General features: G+C 49.9%; 1 protein-coding gene across 1 annotated transcript in view; it reads right to left on the bottom strand.

Moving 5' to 3' along the window:
* The window catches only part of LOC112951719 (noggin-2-like), a 22,629-nt gene extending 1,357 nt beyond the window's left edge, over positions 1-21,272 (bottom strand). Inside the window, exon 1 of the mRNA XM_026044480.1 lies at positions 21,225-21,272. Within this exon, the coding sequence (XP_025900265.1) occupies positions 21,225-21,272 (48 nt within the window). The remainder of the gene's footprint in view (positions 1-21,224) is intronic.
* Between the last annotated feature and the right edge of the window lie 304 nt (positions 21,273-21,576).

The raw sequence follows: 21,576 nt of genomic DNA, 5'->3' as shown, positions 1-21,576 counted from the left end.
GAGGCGGGCGGCGCTGGCGGCGGCGGGGCGGCCGGGGCGGCTCGCCCGGCTTCGCGAAGCGGCTCCTTCTCGCTGCGCGCTCGGGGGACGCTCCAGGGACGCGGCCGCGCTCAGCGCATCCAGCCGCGGCGCCGCTCCCTGCCCGGTCCGCTTCGGCTCGGCGCGGCTCGCTTCGCCCGCGTTCGGCTCGGCTGGGCTGGGCTTGGTTCGCCTCGGCTCGGCTCGGCTCGGCCCGCTGCGCCGCGCGCACTGCCGCGCGCCCCTCGCGCGCACAAGTTAAATAGGCGCCCGGCCCGCCCCGCGCTGTCACTTTCGCCGCGCGCTGAGTGACAAGCGCGGCCGCCGCCGGGTCCTAGCACCCCCCGCGCCCCTCAGCCCTCCCCGTTAACCCCTTCCTTGCCCGCTGAGGCGGGAGATGCCGAACGCGCCCCGAGGGGAAGCGCCCAGGGTGCAAACGGGGATGCAGTTGCCCCATGGCCTCGCCTGCCGTGCTGCAGCCTGTCACCTGCATCTGCAGCAGCGCTGAGGGAGCTCCGGRGCCAGCGCCGCAGCTGGGTTTCAAACTTCCAAAGAGCCTTGCTCCTGCCTGAAAGAAAGCCCTTTCCCCCCGCTCTTCCTCGAGCAATATGGCGGGACAGCAAGCTGGGTGAAATTGGTGGCGTTTTCTTCACCCCTTCCGCAATGATGCTGAGGGGACAAAGATTAAGCCTCCTGGCCCTCACTGAGACCCGCAGTCTAATGCCTGGTGTGTGTCAACGGAGCAAACCCCCCAGACCCTTCTCACCTCCTTTACCTCCGCATGGCTCACCGCTGAGCTCACGCTTGAACAGTGGCCAGAAATTGGACACACAGCTGGTTCCTCCGGGCTAACAGGGTGGAAGAACATTCCTACCCGTGCCAGTCACTCCCTCCCAAAGGCATGAGATAACCAGCCACCTATGGGGCCCAAAGCGAGGTGCCAAAGGCAGGAGGCCACCACTGTGCTGCTTTCTCATGCTGATGACCCACCAACAAGTCGAAGGGCCACCAGCTGTGAGCTGAGCATGCATGGAGTGACAGAAACCCAGTAAACTTAGAGATGGAGCATTTCCCCACAAGTTTTTGCCCTCCTCTCATCCCAGAAGTGCTAAACCTCAGAATCAAGCTTGAAAAAAAAAATATATATATATATATATATATATATATGGGGAGAGGTCAAGAATCCAGGCGTGAGTTTGCACAAAATCAGAACAGCCCCTGGACATCAGTGGTTTAGAGCCACAAGGCTCCAGCTCTGGGACTGGTTGCAGCTTATTTAAAGCATGTGCAATTAAAGCCCATAGCTTAAAAGCATTTAGCCTTTCTTGCCTTCCTGTGTGTTTCTGCTACTGTAGTCCTAGATTGGTTGGTTGAACCCTGAGCCTTTCTTCACTCATTTGTGTCATGCACACGCACACACACAGAGGCTATAATTACAGTGATAAAACACTCCAATTCCCCAGCTCTTTTATCATTAACTCTCCAAACAATTTGCAAAAAGGGATCAGTATCATTATCCCTGGATAGCGGATATTACAGGTTAAACACTCTCACTACTGGCTCCCAAAGCCCAACATGCACACAGAGGCCGAACGAAAACCAGCCTCGAAAACCAGCACGGGCAGGCGTGGGCTCTGCCTTTGCTCATGGCTGGGCGGGAGCACACGCACGGGTCTCCCCTTGCAAGCAAACACAGTGAGGCCAAGCAAGCTGGGGGAGATACCCAGGAGTCCGGCCTGGGGCAATTACTCAGTGAGATGTACTGCTGCTGGCCCCGCTCCATGCATAAATCCCAGCGCGGGGATTAACATCTGACTGTAATGGTAATAATAAAAGCCAACGCGTACACAGCATTTTTCATTCTGAAGGATCCCAAAGCACTCGAATAACTTAATTCCGTTAGCTGTCTCCTGGACTTTATAAACATGCTGCTTCATCATCCCGCAGCAGTCAAAGATGGTTTTGCTCTGGGCACAGTGAGGTCTCTTTGCAAAGGCCCCAGTGGGAGAGGAGAGACTGGCCAGGATGGGCTGGAACAGGTGTTCTCTTTTGGAGGAAAATCCCTGGGAAACTGGTTTTGGCACTTTGCAGGGCCAGAAGGACAACCTCTTTCAGCTTCAGTAAGGCTTCATTTTGCTATCTGSGCTCCCTGTAACAGAAAAAGTTCCCTTTTCCACTCCCTTCCCATGCTCTTCTTCTCTCTGGGATCAATGGCACGAGGATGAAAAACCTATTCATGCCTTGAGTTAAGGACCCGAGTAGTTCTACCCATCCACGCTCCCTCTTACYGCTCTTCACAGACAGCTGGTCCAGCTCACAAGCTAGTCCTTCATCAAAGGATTCTTCACCCATCACCAACAGACAAGTCTTATCAAAATACTTTCTTATAAGAAGAAAGACATGATGCATAAAATGATTGAAAACTATTTAAAGAAGACAATGTTTCACAGAAAATTTCTCTGAAAAATAATATTTTTTTTCACCTTTGGAAATGAGACCACCTCTATTTACTCTGGAAGGCTCCACGATCAAAGAAATCACTAGTAACATGTTAGTAACAGGGCTATTCAACTGACTTGAGCTTCATTATCTTCCTGTTTCTTTCAGGTAGCACTGGTTTAGCCCAAATGCAAAGGCTGAAGATACAGAAGAAAATATTTCTGTTGAAAGTCATCTTCGTTCCCTGGGCTTTTGGCCCAAAAGTCTCAAATACACACCCGAGATCACCAAAAGGTTTTCAGTCCAATGGAGGATGGCAAGAAGCTCAAGGCTGAAAACCTAAAAGGGAGGAGAGGAGAGAAGAAAGAGAAGGAGTAGAAGGAGAAGCAGAAGACACAACTCCCAGCCCATTCTCTTATCTCTTGTGGAGGTTTCGGTTTGTTTAAGCTTTCCAGGCTTTCTTTATGCTTGAAAAGTAATGCCGACGGGCTGCCATGGTAAGTGTGGGGAAGGCTTGTGTCTGACAAAACAAAAGCCTTAATTTTCACTTAAAGAAAAAGAACAAAACCAAGTAATGATGGTGCACCAGGTTTTCACTAGAGATGTGTTTGTTTTCCAGTAGGAATACTGTATCCTGCTCTCGCCAGTGTGTCTGAAGCAGTGGTGCCCATACTATGCTAAGGCAAGTGGTTGGCTCCATGAAACAGGCTCAAGGAGTGGAGCTGATGGACTCTCTGGTTCCATCTGGTACACTGAAGATAGGAGGAATCTGGAGRGCTGGCAAGGGCTTGTGACTCCCCAGACATGGGTAGTCCTGGCTGTGAGTCCTGGGGGCTGCGAACACTSTGCTCTCTTCCAGGTTGGCTGTGACTTGGCATATGATCCTGCACAGCAGATAATCAGATGCAAGAATCAGGTGTTGCTAATTGGCTGCGTTCCCTTGGGGTAAAAATGTGACCATAAGGGTCAAATGAAAGGGATGCCCAAAGTATGTTTCTCATTTTCTCCGTAGACTTGCTTAACATTAACTTTTGTAAGCAGATCATGAGTTCAGATGTTAATGGAGTCATTGACCAGCTCACAGATGTGTCTTCCCATCAGGACTGTCCTGTCTCCACAACCAGTTCACTGCTGGCTTCARCTCCCTGAATCTGCCCAGGTCTGGTACCTATGCTGCTATGTACTGAGCTCCATTATCCGGAGCTATAGGCCGTGAACCCAAACCAACCTCTTCTCCTGCTCAGCTGCCCAGGGGAGCCTTTCCTCAGGGGGGCAATGCGTAACTATTTGTAGAAGGTTGGCTCTGGGAATCTCAGTCAGCAGCACTGAGCAGCACAAGAGGGAACCGGTAAGACCTCGTAGTGATGCTCATGGGAGCACAGCGGCTGCCCTCAGCACTTACCCTGCATGAAGTTCAGATGTGCTTTTGCAGCCAAGGAGCTGATGGGAGAGAAAGAAGCCACCCCTTATGCTTCAGGGAGGGCCTTATTTGTGCCTCAGAAATACATTTGCTCCAGACCAAGGAGGATCTTTCTTGCTGTTCTGAGCTTCCTGCCTTTTTTTTTTTTTTTCTTTTTTTGTCCTTATCATGATGATATACTTTTTTTCCAGCCTGTGGTACCTTTCTTTCACTTTGCATCTTGGTACTGTGCTTCATCCTTCTCCATCTCAGTTATGATCCAGACCCAGGACAKGTAACACCAAGGGTGATGGCAAAGGCTGCACTAGGCAAAGATCTTGTTGGCCTCAGTCCATATGTGGTGACCATAGCACCACCTGACAGACCTTATGTAGTAGGCTGGTGGTCTCCATACAGCTCCTCCTGGACAGATTTTGATGTCGCAGGAGGGAAAGGGAGGGTTGTTTCACTGCAGCTATCAGCACTTACTTTGCTACTCACCCTGGAAATGTTCATGTGCATCAGTCATTCTAGCCCAGCACTTGTGGGCAGGAAATCTTTCCCTCCAGCAAGTAAATTCCACAAAGAAAACTTCCTCGTGCATCAGTTTCACCTTCCTGACCCTGCTCCAGCCTCCGTCACCCACTGCATTCTTCAGGAGACTTTGAGGAAACCGACTTGTCARGGTGGAGCCTCCAAAACTCAGCAGTCCAAACTCTTCTCCCCAGGGATCTGAAGGAGTGGTCCTCAGTGGAGATCAGGAATGATCCCATGGAGAGCCGCCAACTTCAAGACACAACACCACTGAGCTATGAGATCTCTACCCTGGCTTGGCATACATCTGTCACCACATGTGTTGACACACAGCAATGTTGCCACATCAAGTTGTACGTGGCAGTCTCTGTCAACACTAGTCAAAGGCAGCAAGAACTGCTCAGGGCAGCGATTTTTTTGGAAATGTCCTGAATAAAAGGGCTAGAGCACGCCTCAGGGACAGGGCCTGTAGTTAAGGGTGGCCATGCAAAGGGGCAATTCTGCCTTAGAGAATCCTGAGCCACTCTCAAGAGACAATAATTGCTGCTAATGTAAACCAAAAACAAAGGACCTGCCCCAGGCCACCATGGGGACACAAAGCCCAGTTTGCCATYCCTTCCTTTCCTTACTTGCTCCCTGTTCTGACAAGCCCTGTTTTATTGCCCTATGCCACCCTGGAATGGGGGAGATGGGGCATTAGGGTGGTGGAAACTCTTGCTGTGCACACAGTCCCGTGCAACRCACCCTGCGTAGTCATTGCTCAGCCCAGCTTGGAGGAATCTCCATCAGCAGCAGCTGAACCAAAGATCTAGCTACAGCACTAGTCTGTTCCCAAAGCATCTCTTCTTGCAAGTGTTATCCCCAGCAAACGCTGCCAGAGGGACAGTGCTTATGCGGAGAGGGAACCTCACTGCCTCTTCCACCAGGCCTGAGCATTGAGCTTTCCATACATGGCACTGGCAGATCACGTCCCAGCCAGTCCGTATCCAGCCCTGAAGCAGGACACTCGCCAACCCCAGTGGGACCTAGGATTTAGCCAGGTTGCAAGCCAGTATCTAGGCATGGTGGACCTTACAGCCCAAGGGGACACTGTAGCCATAATGCTTCCAGGGACACAACCCATGAGGGTAACTGCCTCTACCTGTCGTCAGTTTGCTGCAGAAAGGCAGCGGCATCGCTGCAGGCGGCTTGTTGAGGGCTTAGGCGAGACATTTGCAGTAAGTGGGCCTTCTTGGGCCCCTGGCACTGGTCTTGTAGCTGACATGTTTAAACTGCTACCAGTGTCGCTGTAGTCAAGCCAAGCTGGGCAAGGCCTATAGGCTTGAGCTCCCATATAGCACGAACAGTTTTGGACTGGCAATCGGGGCTGCAAACTATGGGCTGCCCTAGCCAGTGGCCTCAGGAAGAACAGACTTGCTCACTCCTTCCAGTTGACTTAATAAATGGCTCATGGTCTTTTCTCCAGCAGGCTGGCATGTTGGGAGGTATTGGAGCACCTTGCTCTGAGCTCCTGCACTTTCATACACTTTACTCTTCTTACAGAGCCACTCTGAACTGCAGGGCAGCACTGAGGAGCATTTCCACCCAGAGAGATCTCTTGTCCTACTACCACCACCCACTATTGGAGGGGYGAGGGGCTCGGACACTCAAAGTGACTTTAATCACCAGGGACCTCCAAGTCTTGGTGGAGTAGTTGGCTCTATTGCTTGCCAAGTCAGTATCCATGAAGGCCAGAGCAATCCTAGGATCTTGTGTGGGAGGCTCGTTTTGCCAAAGCTGGTACTTCTGCACAGCAAGGAACAAGAGTAGGTCAGAGAGGACACAGGTTTGCTTATTCATGTTTCAGGCAGCTCCAAGACTAACATGTCTCACAAGTGAGATGGGCCTTTCTGCCCAGGAGGAGCCAGGGGAGGAGCAATTTCCTCTTTTTTTTTTTTTTTTTTCTTTTTCTTTAAGTCCTAGTGCATCCTGCAGTTGGGCTGATATCCAGCCTTTGGGTGCAGCTTGCACCGTCATGAGCAGTCTGTCCTCAACACTTGCATCTCTAGCAGTGGATGATCAGGAGCAACGTGACCTCTCCCAAAGCAGACTGAGCACTGGAACTGCTTCGGAGAAGCCAGGAGCAGTGTTGTGACCTTGCAACTTCTTATTCTCCTCATAAAGGAGTTTTTTTTTTCTTTTTTTCTTTTTTTTTTTTTTTGTTTTGTTTTGTTTTTTACTCTGAAATATGAATTGGCGCTTTGGGCACAGTCTGACTGGCACTGGCTCCGCCAGCGTCTCTGCAGCTCGGTGCTGGAGGTTACACCAGTTCTCAGCAGCAGCTTCTCAATGAATCTTCTCAGGCCGCTGCCTCCCACCTCCAGTTTTCTTTCATAACCTCATTCCTGGGCAGCAGGGAAGCTGTGGCTGCCACAGGTGCTTCACCTGGCATTACTCACTGCAGTCTGCAAATCCAGCTTATTTCAGCCAAGGGAGATGAGGATGTATATTTGACATCACTTCTTCTAACACAAGACTCAGCAGCAACCCARCTTCCATCAGTGCATGCTCAAAATCCAGGTGATTCCATCTCAGAGCTACATTTCTGCCAATGTATTTTTTCTTTCCCCTTGATTTGGTCCCAGGTACACTTGTCCATAAAACACTATGGCCATGTGTGGAATTAAACACATAAGCTGGGTCCTCAAMGGAACCCGAGGGAATACAGGAGGCAGAACTGCAATGCAAAGTGCTTTCTGCGATGCAGAAAGCATTGGATGACAAATTCTCTCTAAATTCCTGTTTGAGAAAGCTCAGCCATAAATGATAATACAATAACAGTGTCTCCGACCCAGAGCAAGTGGTGATAGTTCTCCATTCACACCCCGAGGAGGTGTGAAGCCCAGGAGAAAGGCAGCTGATGGGCAGGGAGTGCACAGACAGAGCACCCTGGAGCTCTCCCAGACTGAGGGCAGAAGGCAGGAGCAGAGGAAGGCTCAGCAGAGTCACTCCACAGATGCACACACGTGGTGTGCTTCTCATCCCAAGCTCTCCACCCACTCAAGCGGTGCAGCGGGGACCCCCAGCCCTGTACCCCAGCACTGATGTGCCCAGCACTGCCGTGCTCACATGGCCAGCAGCAAGGTCATGAATAAACCTGCTCTGCTCGGGTCCCTGGGGCGCAATCTGTGCCTTCGGCACTCCAGCCTGAGCTGGGCTTTGCCGTCCTCCTCCCCCCAAGGACACGTTGAGCAGGGCAAGAGCTAAGGACACGTTTGCATTTTGCACAGATTGGCCAGTTAGTTGGGAACCTTCAGTCTTGTCACTTGTTCTTTATTTTATTTTATTTTTTTTTTTTGAAGCAATGAAAGAGATTTCCCAAATCCAGTTGGATCTAGGATTACACGCAGGCAGGAGCACCATCAGTCTCTGTCAGTCATTCTCTCCAAGCCAGACAGTTAGCAACAAAGGAGCTGGAGTGAGTAAATGACAGAGCTGAGCCCCCTTCCTCCTTGCCCTTGCAACTGTTCTCCAYGCAAAGGGAGAGCACAGAAGCTGTGAGAAGCTACTGTTCTGATGTGGGGGCTTTTCACTCCCACTCTGTCCCCTTGCAAAGGTTTGTGGAAGATGCATTGAAGAGCCTCACGTGGGAGCTTGTGGCTCTTTCATCAGAGAGAAACACCCTTGGCCSAGCTGACAGGTTGACGTGGTTCTTGGGCGATGGACATGTCAAGGGACAGGAGCACAAGGGCAAGAGAGGAGGGAAAAGAGTCTAGCCAGGGAAGAGCCACGGTCACTCCAGCATGAGAACTGTAAGATCTTGGTTTCTCACTGTGTTTTCCGTCAGGCAAACAACTCCTTCAGTCAGCTCAGGGATGTTCAGACTGGACCATCCTGGTGTCATGGACTTCATAAGGAAAAGCAGAGGTTTCTACATCAAAAACTAACACAGAAACTTCTGGATCACTCCTAATGCTTGCAGAGTCTTCTCTGTTGATGGATGTCATTTTAGAGAGAGATGCTGAGATGCAGGGAGGGCAGCCCATGCCTCTGCTGCTGAGGAGACCTCAGCTGGAAGCAGCTCCACCATCCCTGAGCGCCTCATATCTTCCCCAAATCCYTCCCTGCCAGGCAGAGTTGAATCATAGATATGTTGTCTGGAAGGTGCCTCTGAAGGTCACCTGGCCTGATCAGAGCAGGTTGTTGTCCACACTAGATCATGTGAAATGTGGTTTGTCTGGCAGAGTCAGTAGACCCTGCACTGACGGAGAGTCCACAACCACTATACAAGTACTAATTAACACCCCCAGTGCAAATGATTTTGACAGGAAAATAGAAATATACCCTGTAGCTCTTCTGGGGTGACACAAACCTCCTRTGTCCTCAAAGTATTGTCATTCTGGCAAGCGGTGTCCGAAGCTGCTGGTCTCCTTTCAGAAACACTCCTGTGTGTGTCTCGATTAGAAGATCTTGGATTACGATGTATTGAACTTACACTTTCTGAGCAGGAGGGGTCCAAAGCTGCAACTAGTGAATCACTCAGCAGCTGCCCGGAGCCAGAAGCAGTTCGTGGCAAACATCAACCCCAAAATGTCAGGGCCGGTAGCATGTTCCAAGAGGAGCAGGCTGGGTCCCTAGCAGCACCCATGTGCTGTGTGAGCAGAGAGGGGCTGCCACCCRTCCCTGCAGCCTGCTCACTCAGCGCGCTCCAAAGGGCGACAGAAGCTGCTGCAGTTACTTGCAGTGTCCCCACACTACGGCTGTGCTAATGCARGCGATCTGGGTTCAGAGGCTGAAATGAGAAAGGACGAGGGTAGAGGAAGCCTCTGTTTTCTCGTCGAAATGAGCACTTCCTCTCTTCCCCCCAGAAGATTTCTCAGATGGAAATGTTCCATTTCAGTTCTGGTTTCAATTTTCTCGTTTAAATGAATATATAAAATTTAGCTAAATCTGGTCTCAAAATACTACTTCAAAACAAAAATATGAAATAATTCATTTTTAATGCCTAAATGAAAATTCTCCAGACTTTTTTTTTTTTTCCAAAGGAAACTATTTTCTTAATTTGATCTAAATTCAGGAAAAGTTTTGATTGCTCTGAATCCCCATTTAGCAAGAAAAGCAATAAATTATTCATCTAAAAAATTTCATTCAGCTCCATCCAGGCCTTCCTGCTCCAGCCCCCAGCTGTCTATGGGGAATGTCTGAATCACAGAATGAAGACAAGGAATGGGTACGAGGAGGCRATAATTTATAGCATGCTGCATCGCGGGCCTTACAACATGCCAGTAGAGCAGGCATTTTGTAGATGCTATAATTTAGACAAAGAGGAAATTAATTCCTTGCTAAAGAAGCGCTTGAAAGGCAGCATGGGGAGCACTTGCTTCGCTAGATCTTCTATCCTTTTTCCCAGCTCCAGCGAATTTGCTGTTATGGAGCCCATATCTGAAGTTGCTTTAGGCTGTAGCAGGTACATGGCAGGTTTTTTTTTCTCAGTAAGAAAGTGATTTACTGACCCTTTGCACCCAAAAATAAACCCAGACAAGTTCCATATCTGGGCACATCCTGCCATTCACCCATAAAAGCCCATTTATTACCCAAGTCAACTTACATTTGCACTTCTTGCTGTCTTTTATCGCCTCCATCCTGTGAAGCCACCAAGGCTTCTGCTTTGCTCTTTAGCTCTTTACTCTGCACAAATTTGGAGGTGATAATTGTTTTCCAGTCTTCTCCAAGCTGCATCTGCCTTGTCTGTGCTCAAGGAGCAGTGATGGGGTAAGAATCTCTCTGGAAACTCCCTCTGCAAGTCACCTGCAGAGCTTAAACCTGGTTTCTGTACCTATGACAGGAGGTATTTAGCACTGATTAGGGCCTCACTGGAGACAGGCTTTGCTGACATGCTGAAGGAGATGATCTATGAAAACCAAGTATCCTATTCTGCAGCTCATCACCTTGCCTGTCATGTGCTGAAGCTGTGTTCAGCTTGGCTGGAAAGATTTGGTCACTCCAAGCCCGATATTGGTTATTCAACAGTGCTTCTCGTTATAGCATGTTCTGTTTATGCACGGGAGATTAAAATTGGATTTATTAAGTGGCAATTGTCAGAAACACCTTCCTTGGATGAGGRAGATCATTTTAGAGAGGTTTCCCAAGGAAACAAGCCTTCTGGACATGTTTTTGTCTCTCTGCGTCTGTGTGAGGCTCCAAGTAACTTTGGAAGGAGACGACAAGTTTCAACAAAACTTGGCCAAGAGGTCAAAGATATTATATTTCCACTAATTTTGTGAAAACAAAGGGATAGAAGAGGGAAACCCTTTGGGGACTGATATGAAGGATGGTTGATAAATCCATACTTCTTTAGCTATCAGAGAACCCACACAGGAAAGAGATGCTGGGAGATATGTTACTAGTCACCATACTGAGAAGTGCCTGTTTTGCCACAGTCTTCTCCTGAATCCCCTGAATTTTTCATAGATTTTCAAGAACATATGTCAGTTCTCAGTAGCTTTGTTGGCTATTTTCTTTCATGCCCTGCTAAGCAATGGAACCTTGTCCCATGATAGGGCTTTCCAAATCATCCTCTTTGCCACTTTTATGTTACTTGAACTCTTAATTCATAAGGTTCAAGTTTTAACAAGGGCTGCTGAAAGCCATTCATGGCTTCATTCTTCAAGACAGCATCATACTTTCAGGTTTCCCCTTGTTGCTGCTGTCCCTCAGTTCTGATGAGAATTCCAGAAGTACTTGAGGCAGAAGCACTTCAGCTGCCCTTCTCATACCTGCTTTGCTCATCAGTCTGATGTCATGCATCCGTGACATCCATGCTTCTCAGGTGACACAAACCTTGCTGGGCACCTTCTGCCTGAGAAAAACAGGACCACTAAATCACTTGAGGTTTTTCTCCTTGGCTTTCCCAGAGTCTTTCCCCTTTCTAACAGACTCACCAGCTGCAGCGCCCACCACAGTCTTCCTCACGTTCCCAGTCAGCACAGGCAGGCTGCTCATATTAACCTCCTATGTTTTTCATTAAAGGTCAGTTCTGGCTGCGTGCCTCCAAGTCCTCCTTCAGCTAAAAGGACACCAGTCACTGGAATCCCAGAATTTTGCTGACTAATTTCCACTGGAATCAGGAAGCTGAGGTTACAGGGAAAAGTTATGAATGAAACAAGCAGGCGCTGGGCTCCACACAGACCAAAGGCATTACTAACCCACACGACATGTAATTAGATTGTGGAACTCATTGCCACAGGATGCTGCCGAGTCCAAAAATATACACTACTTTGAAAAGAGATTAGACAAATTCAGAGGGCAGACTCCGTGGTGGCTATTATAGGGGATGGTACACATACCACGCCTGGCTCAGGAAGTACCTTAGACATCAATTGCTAGAAAATGGAAGGGTATCTCAAGGGCAGCATCACTGCTCTGTATCTGCCTTCAATTTGGCATTATCGCTGTCTGGGAGCAAGCTACCTCAGCTGACCCAGGTTCTGCTGCAGCTTGCTCTGCTGCTGTCTGCAGCTGCATTTACAGATGTCCTGCATGACGAATGACACCCTACAGAGCTGTGAAACCATTCGCCGAGCCCAGCACCCTTGTCCTGAGGAGGACTAGTCCCAGCTCTGGAATGTACTCTTCCGGATCGCCTCTCCCTCCGAGCAGGCTCTCCCCAGCTGGGAGGTCTCTCAGTCCCATCACATGGCTTCCCCATGGCAYTGCTAGCCAAAAGCTGTCAAACCATGGAGCCACGATCCACTCGCACCCACCAGCACTTTGGGTCTCCTCTTGAACTGAGCTTGGTGGGCTCGATGAACACCAAGCCAAAGCCCTGTCTCCTCTCCCTCTTTGCCTGCTCAAGAGTGGCACCGCTGAGGATCTACTCTAAGTGGCCCCAGGCAATCATGTCTCTAGCTATGTGGGCTCCTTATCAGCAGCTTGGATGTGCTGCTGGTGCAGAACGGCTGTGGCGCCCTTAGTCAGGGCTCAGCTGAGGATTGCTGCCTACCTTGGCGGACTTCCACGGCAACGGGCTCGGCAGCCCCGCTGAGTCAGCCTGGTCATGGATCTAATAGCAGGGCTACGAATACGGCAGCTTGCCCAAGAGCGGGTCCCGCTGCAGCCCACCCCCTGTTCCCTGCAGGTCTCACTTGCCCAGGCCCTTTGCAGGCCCGCATGTCGCTGCTCTCCTGGAGCTCTTTGGCTTGCTTCCTGCATGCTGAGCGTTTTTCACATCCACCGGACCATGGTGGCTTCACTTTCAGCCTATCTGACTTTCAGTCTATCTGGGTCTCTACATCAGCCTGCCACAACAAGTTCCTTTTTTCTTTTTCTTTTTTTTTTTTTTTTTAAACTAGATTATCAGGRAAAAAAAAGGATGTAGTATTTCTCAGTGATACATCTGTATGGGCAGGTGCATTCTGCAAGGCGCCTCGGCTCGATGAGCTTGGAGGCGTATTTTTATATGTGCTTTGAATGGCATCGCTTGGCATGGCACAGAAAGGAGGGCAGTCTCTGCACTCACTCTCCCATGCTTGGTGTTTTAGAGAAAACAAAGGTGTTCAGAGAAGGACACAGTGTAAAGCAATGCAGTGGCACACGGCAATGCTTGCAACATTGCAAATGCTATTTTGATGCTGAGGAGGTAAGTCCTAAGGAACTYGGGGCAGGAGTGGCAAAGCTGCGCCTAGGACAGAAGCAGGGCCACTTGCTGGTGATGCACCAGCTAAGCCTGCAGTGCTAGAGTGTCCCCAGCCCTGGATGTCGGTGGGACACCTCTGAGAACCACAAAGGCAGCCTTGGCCCAGGTTTCAGAGCAGATGGAGATCAGGGAAAGAGGCTGGCACATGTTCTGCTGTTCTTTCCCCCTTCCACCCTTTAGTCACGCACATCTCTGCTGTTGGCATGGAGGAATAACTGTTTTTTTCTAAAGAARAAAATAAATAAATGTCCTCTCGGCTGCTTCACAAGCCTTTGCACTTGCTAGGACTCCGCTCCCTCCTTCCTGCCTCATCCCCCTTTCTTTCTCCTTGGCTTCCCTCTGGGTCCTCCCTTGTTCCCTCCTCCCTCCCGCTCTCCCCAGCTCCTCCCCAGCCTCCCTGCCCTGCTCCCCCTGCCCCCTTCCCAGGCCTGGAGGTACAAATGATTAGATTTTCAGCCCAATTAAGGCAGGCTGTCGCCTGGCCGGGACAGAAAAGGTTGGCTCTGGAAGGTGGGAAACAAGCTTTGACAGGTCCTGGCGTCCCCAGCGCCCTCCGATGGCACTGCCCGCTGAGCTCCTTTGTGCTGGCTCCAGGAGCGGGGCCAGGGCCCAGCTGGGGGTGTGTGAGGGTCTCCTCCTGCCCCTCCTCTTCCCAAGCTGAGCAAGAAGAATAGCTAATTAAGAGGTCTAAATGCAGGCAAAGCTAATTCCCTATTCAGAGCTGCTGACGGGCAGTGGGGAAGGAGGGGGAGGCGGCAGGCGAGCGGGCATGGTCTTCTCTAGCAGCCCAGGACATGGGGAACTGGGTTAACTCTCTCCTCCCTGCCCTCAGGGGGTGGGCAAGCTGTGCTGGGGAGCTGGGGGCCCTGCACACGGCCAGTGTCATCCTTAGCTGGAGGTAGGATGCCCTTGGGTGTCCCCACCAGAGAAGCATCCCTGGCTGGAGGGAAGATGTTCTTGGGTGTCTGCTTGTTCTCTGTAAGTGGTAGCCAAAAAGCAGGGGCAGGGAGAGCTTATCCTCTTGCTCTTGCCCTCACCCCCTCTCCTGAGCCCATCTCGCGCGGCGGAGCCGAGCAGGATCCATTGGATTTCACTGCCTCTTGCAGCATGACCTGAGCCCAGCACTAGCACCCATGCAGACACGCAACCTTTCACCCCGGGAGCAGGGTGGGCAGTTTACCCCAGCTCTCACATCCTTCTGGCACCATAAATTCCAGATAGAGCTTTCCACCCCACTGCTTCCACCTAAGCTGATGAATTTAACCGGACTTGGTGTCCAGCAGGTATTCAGCATGTTTTGAAGTCAGTGCAAAAGGGAAGGCTTGAGCCTGCAGGCACATGCCCAGATTTCATCCCTGCCCAGAGTGACCCACACTGCTTAGCAGAGAGTGCTGTGGATCAGAAGGAGCAGAGTTTCCAATACCCTTCAAAAAAGCCCTCTAGGAAAATCCAGCCTCTTGATTTGTGCATTCCCTCCATCTCCTGCCACAGGTCTGCACACCTCAGGCAGCTACACTGAGTGTGCATTGGGTTTGCATCCAGGTGAGGATAACCCCAAGGATTCTTGCCCTCCTTCCTCCAGAGCCTGGAGGCATATCCAGCATGGACCAACATAGCACTATCATATCTGTGCAGGACTATGCCAGTTTATGCCAAGGATCTAGTTACCTAGTTCTAACATCCAATTGCTTTTCCCAAAGACCAAATGTTTCTACTTCCTGTGATGCTCTCAGGCAGTCCTTGTTCACACAGACTATTTCAACGAGGCTTGGTTCAAACTATGTGCTATCCAACAACCCTTTCCTTCCAGGCAATATCTGAAGCCAGAAAGCTGAGATATTACTTCTCAGGCAATATTTGAGGCCACAGAGCAGCAAATAGGGATTTCTCCACTTTTTCCCCTTTCTTGCAGGGCTCTCCCACCTCCATCTACACCAACATTGAGGCCAACAGGCAGTAGAAGATGACTGAATCTTCCTGAAAATGCAATCCCAGCCCTTCCTCAGCTGATGGGAGCCAGAGATTACCTATAGAGGGATGAGTGAATTCAATAATAATTAGCCTCCCAGCATGAATCGCTGCCCTGTTGGGAGGGATGAATGGTGCCAAAAAGTATTCTGAAAGCTTTTGGCTGCCGAGAACCAGGAAAGCTCAGGCCAAATTGTGGTTAGGAGGAGACTGGCGTCTCCAGAGAGTTTCCCAGCTGGGCAGCTGCCGACCTGCCTTACTCTCAACTGGCCCTGGGAGCAGCTGAGCTTGGTCTGCCCCAGCTTGGGGCTCTGGAGGAGATGAAGGTAGTTGAGGGCCAGCATAGGAGATTTACAGASTTGCTTGGAGTCTTGTCCAGCTTATGGGACAGGACAGACAGAGGCAGATTCCATTGGTGTAGTCACCACCTTCAGTGGCTACTCTCCTCAAAAACTTTCCAAGTTCTTCTCTGAAGAAATTCTTGGCACCAGGTACCTCCTCCTAGAGGACAGTGGTGGATCCCGAGCTCTTGGCACACTCACTGGTTCACACCAACACACCAAGCCAAAGTCTTYGACACATCAGCCAACAGGTTTCTACTAGCAGTTCTTGTCTGTCTGTGCATACCATCTAGGAAAATTTTCTTCCATAGATTGCCATTAGTTTCCTTGTCCCTGAGATTCTCTAACAAAAGGAAAAAAAAAAGAAGAAAAAAGAAAAAAAGGATGATTGTTGTCTTGTCACAGATTTAGATGAAGCAACAATTCGTATGTCTTTGCTTGTCTTTTCTGAGGACAGAATTCACCTAGGGAATATTGAGCAATCAAATCTCTCTGTAATAAACCAGTGAGTTGTAGGACAAGCAGTAGTCAGCCACACTACCCAAGACACTGGCTGTAATGGACCCCCCACCCACATGCACCAGGGCCTGCTGTCAGCCTTGTTCAGCCCAAACAGAAGCCACTCTTTGGTGGTTTCTTTGGTGGCACCAGTTAGTGGGTGCCTGTGGCTCTGGAGGGGCTGCCTTGTCCAGGCACCCGCGCTGCTGCAGGTGTCCTCTTATCTGCAGGGGTTCGCAGAGCCCCCTCTGCCCTACAAGAAAACCAAGGGATGCGGCTGGGAATGGCATTGAGGATGCCAAAGCAGGGCTTCTCAAGCAAGCCAAGGGAAGCTGGGCTCCTGCATCCCTCGGGTACCACATCTCTGCTCCAAGGATGCATCTGCTGAAAGGGTGCAGGGAGGAGCACGTGAATGGGACGCCGCAGCGGGGAGAAGGGGCTGTGCGGGGTATTTGAACAAAAATAACCTGCTTGCAGCTCGGACGCCGTGGCGTGGTCATTTCCTTGGTCGGGGCCCCAATTAAAAGAGCCAAATGGAAAAGGCCGGAGAGAAAGAGTGAAAGAAACAACATTTCCTGCCTGAGGAGATTAACTCTCCAAATTACATGTGAACAGAGGGGGAGGCGAGAGGGGAAAAGGAAACCCAGCTTCCACCCCAATAAAAGACAGTTCGTTTAATAAAGGAGAAGTGGGGAGGGGGAAGGGGGCTGAAAGAAAATGAGGCTGGGGGGGGTGGAATTAGCCTTGTCAAACAAGGGGCTTTGCTGTCCCAGGACTACTGCTGTATTGTTCCAATTTTTCATGCTTACTTAGCTCTCAATGCTGCACAAGACAACAGCTCATTATCGGGGGGGGGGGGGGGTGGGAGGCGAGCGAAGGGCTGCTGGGTGCCGAGGAGGGCAAGGGAAATAAAATCAAAAAGAAGAAGAAGAAATCCTTTTCCCCAGGCCTTCGGCCTCTCCCCCCTGCAGATGTTGCAGACGTTGTGGCTGAGAGGAGCCAGGCACCGGGAAGCCGGTGAAAAGGCCTTTCCTTAGGACAAAAGTGACCCCGGTCCCAGCTGATGGCCAGGGAGGAGGAAGGAGGGGTGACACCATGGGGGTCACAGAAGGTCCCATCCCCTTGGTGCCCCGCGGAGGGAAGAGCACCCAGAGCGAGCCCAAGGCATGGAAGGAGGACGGTGAGAAAGCACAGGGACCACGTCCCTGTGAGCAAAGATTTGGCCGGGCTTTCTGCACTCCCTGGGTCCTGCTCAAGTCAGCCAGACCAGGCCCACCTGTGACACCATGCTCTGCTAAGAAGAATGTGCTCTGACTCTTCAGAGCAACTTCCAGCCTCCTCCCAGCATTTCTCAGTTTTTTCCTCCCCATGATTTTCCTGATGAGATCGGCTTGGTTAAAAAAGCAGCAGATACTCTTTCACAGCAGAAAGAGTATCRGGATGTCTGCGAGTGGCAAGGTGTTAGTGATGCTGCCTTATAAAGTCCTGTTTTCACTGGCTCATAACTTGCCGAAAAATGGTCCCTTTTATATCAAGGACACCAGATACTCTGAGAGCTAACCCAGCAAGAACGACTCTTTCCACCAAATCTACCTGGGAGGCGTATTCCTTGTGCCCACCCACAAGAGCAACACCAAAGAAAAATAGACGGACTGAAGGACACACGTGAGGAGCTTGAAAGAAGCAAGAGTACAAAAAAAGGTGGCTACACTATGGAGGTAAAGCAGCTACCACCAGGTTGCAATTTTAGGTGGCCTTTGGTAGAAAGACAAGTAATAAGAGTGCAGACTGACCTTGCAAATAACCAYGTTCTTGGAGATCTCAGCCACCAGCCGAGATGAAGAAAATTAGAGATGCTCTTGGACCATGAGGAATAGTGACGGCTCCAGCGGGGATTTTCTTGCCACCTGCAATGGATGAAGGATTCCCTTTAGGTTTGAATTCACTTTATGTTTTTAAACATTCACTTGCCTACCATCTATCTGCAGGTGAATCAATCATGCAGTGATCAGTTGCTCCTGCACGGAAACTGCACTGCACTGCAGTGCATCCTGCACTGATGAGCATTGAGTTCCAGAGGTGCTGCTGTGCCCTGCAAAGTCTACAAAARGTATCAGCAACTGAAGATGACAGGCTTGAAGATGACATGCATCTACATTCACATGAGCTCCACTGTATAGACAGGGTCACCATTTCTCAGTAAAAGATATTTAATTCCTTCAAAATAAACCTCTCTGCAAGAAGTCATGGACATTCTCCCCATGGACATTTCTCCCATTCTCCCCAGTCTACTCTGGTTTTCCAGTTCGCACTTGGATTGGAGATGGAGACTTAGTTGAACAAGTAAGATCTGGAGATTCCCTCAGGATATCAAGCAGCCTTTAAACTTTGTAATTTTCCTTGTTATTATTAAGCTTTTAAGGTTCATTCCAGGAAAGGAAAAGCCACAGAAATAGAGCATCACTTTTGGGGCCCAGGAGGCAAGTATCTCACCTGGTGCTCCAAATCCCACCTGGCCATGACAGAGAGYGCCATGAGCTGTGAACACAGCCACACTCCTTCATCGTGTGACAAAAGGTGAGACCCTGCCTGCCTTGTTCATATTAAGCCCTGCTGTCACAGCACTGTGATATTAATCCTGGAAACTTCTCATCTATTCAGAAATAGTCCTTTTGATCAAAAAAATCAAGGCATGCCTCACTCAAGAAACCTGTGCACTGCTCCTTACAACACAACAATGACAGCATGTGGCAACCTCATACTTCAGCTGAACCCTTGAGGAAGTTTACCTAATTTCTTCAAGCTCTACAGGAGGATACTAGGAGGTAATTATGGCCCTGGTGTCACTATGCTTTTGGGACTGCCCCAGGTCTTTTGTGATACCAGGAATACCATCTCAAATCTCTGTGACCTTCTGAGGTACCAGGCTGCTTGCTGCTGCTTGCTATCATGTCCCTTTAGCCACAGTATGATGTACTGGAGTACCAGGATTGCTCTCACCATAGATCCCAGCAGCAGACTATTTAGGCAGTCACAGCAAACAAGAGTACAGCACCTCTGAACACTTCTAAAGATCAGTCCCACTGGGTCCAAACCATCCTGCCATGTCTGCTCTCTTTGTCCATCCCTAAAACAGGACAGATGTCCCTGCTTCAGTCCTCTGCTCTGGGATTTCTGAACCTCAGAACTGGAGCAGAGACGGAGAACAGAAATACCACCTCACACCCAGGCTGCTCAGCTGCTTTATGTGCTGGATGCTCACATGCTACTAAAATTCAATGCCTTTGGCAAATGCTTGGCTTGAGGTGGAAGGTGTAGCGACAGGCAATATCAGAAACCCAGGTCAGGACCCGACATCTCCGCTCAAAACTTTCCAAAAGGATAACCTTCCAGAAGGATAACCTTCAATGGACGAGTCACAGAAAGTCTTCCCATGGTCAACTCAGGTGTGCTCCCAAGATATGCTGCCAYCTTCGCCCATCACGCCGGTCCTAGAGCATGGATCGGGCTTTGTACCCATCTACAAGGGTACTGACACCTCCCTTTTCTCCTCCCCGCCTCCCCTCTGCACTTTCCTCCCTCAGCGTTGCCTTCAAACAGTCAGGAACAAATTCCAGGGATTTTGCCTGGGGGCCCATGGAGCGGGGATGCGAGCTGGTCTCCATCTGACTGCGACGGAGTCTCTCCCCCTCGCTGGAAATTGAAAGCAGAAGCCATGGAGCAGTGACAAAAATCTGCATTACGTTATGGCAACTGGATTTTTTTTTTTTTTTGAAGATTTTATAATACATCGTTTTGAAATTCTGCCAGTGATCATCATCAAAGTGAGAGAAGCGCCTTGGAGAGAACAATGCTGCGGAGGGTGGGGGGCCGGGTGGCGGGTATTGATGTGTAATCCTTTAGAAAGCGAGCTCTAGAGACAGCATGGGATATTTTTCCCCCTTTTTCCTGAAGCGCAGATACGATTTAGGATGGTAACAGCAGCCAGTACCATTGGAGCTCTAGATAGAGCCACTGGGTTTCATTATGCCGGGGCGGTGGTTTAAGCCACCGCTCGGTGCCTTTCGTGTGCCCTCACGCTCTGAGTCCCGGGAGGGCAGCATGAAGGGCAAGTTGGAGGGGTAGGAAGTGCACAAGTGTCCAAAACGGGAGCTCAGGGGAGAGCAGATGGAGAGGAGCGTCGCGGAAGTGAAGAGAGTGAGATGCTCCAGACAGGGCCAGGGCTCCAGATCCTGCTGAGAATCAAAACCTCGAGCTGTCATCGCCTCGAAGGGCAGCGAACTCAGCCCTTGTCGGTGCAGTCCCAGTGCTACGAGCCTCCCACCTCTTCCTCATAACCACCTGCCTTAGAGACCATGGAAGCCAAAGGAGGAGTCCCACAGAAAATGAGAGACCCCTACTGAGAGTCTTCTCAGGTGTCTTGGGACTTGCCTGTCACAACCTACTTCCAGCTCTGGTGGCCACACTGGGATTCCCACCGGTGTCCCAAAGCCTTTCTCGTGGTTAATTTTCACTGGCTAAAYCAGCCAGAGCCCACAGGAGGAGGCAGAGAAGAGACACCTGCACAGTATTCTCTCTGAGGAGATACAACTCCGATTTGTTGGCATTCATGTAGCTGGAACAAAAAAATCTTCAAGTTCACTACATGCTATAGACTCTTTTCCACTGCACGTATGAAATTTACTCTAGGCATATCTAGAAATGCCCAGAAAACATTGGGAKCCCACTTGCACACCTGACTAGGAGCTGAATCTCTCTTTAAGTTCAATGAATATTCAAAATAGTTTTTACTAAGAGGAGTAATACTGGTGGAAAAGCTCAAGGAAAACCTTTACGATGAGAAGTCTGGGGGCTGAATAGGGGAATCCAAACCTGGCAGGCAAAAGACAGGGCACTGACCTAAGGTAAACCCCAAATGAGGGCTGTAAGGCCAAGCTTTGGAGGAGGAGGCTTCCTGACTAGAGTTCTTTGCTTTATTGCAAGTTTTCATATTGTTGATTCTATTTGTTTTAGCAGGAAAGGAAAAATCCAAACAAACCACCCAAAGTATTGTTTCAGGTCATTTTTTTTCCTTCTTCCACTTTTCATTCTGGTTTGGAAAAGCAAAACAAAAGAAAACAAAAAATCAGTCATTTTCTGTAAATTTGTTGCAGCAACTCTGTTAGAAGCACTATACAAACTCTTAAGGAAAAAGGGTCCTTTTTTTTGTTACCTTCACAACATCATATAGCTGTACGTAAGTGCCCAGGCATCGTGCATATGTCATGGCAGATGTCAAGAGGTCCTTTCTTTAACCCAACTTGTCTGGCTACGCGGGAACAACCTAGATCCCAGAGCTATCACTTGGTCTCACCTGCTCCTTCTTCCCAGTCTTGAAGCCAGTGACCTCGGCTGTGTTCATGCTGGCTCTGGTAGCCTCTTCCAGATGTGACAAGTTCACACCCGCCCCACTCCAGCCGGGATATGCAGATTTTTTTAGTGCTGCTGCAATGGGAATTGGGGCTGCAAGCTGGGTGTTTTCCCACACTTCTCTCCCAGGAGATGTCAAACTGAAGCCAGSTTTGCTCTCATGTTTTGTGCCAAAATCCTCTTTGAGGAGAGAGACTCTTACTCAGGTAATTACTCAGGTAATTCCYTTGTGACTAAGAGCAGAGTTTGTCCCATGGGTGCTGGGGCAGAGTAGAGCCAGAGTTCAGGAACGCAAG

Source organism: Nothoprocta perdicaria, unplaced genomic scaffold (assembly GCF_003342845.1).
Source record: "Nothoprocta perdicaria isolate Ctin4 unplaced genomic scaffold, notPer1 scaffold_367, whole genome shotgun sequence".
Lineage (NCBI taxonomy): Eukaryota > Metazoa > Chordata > Aves > Tinamiformes > Tinamidae > Nothoprocta > Nothoprocta perdicaria.
The sequence above is the reverse complement of the archived record's forward strand: the minus strand, read 5'-3'. Positions and strand labels throughout refer to the sequence as shown.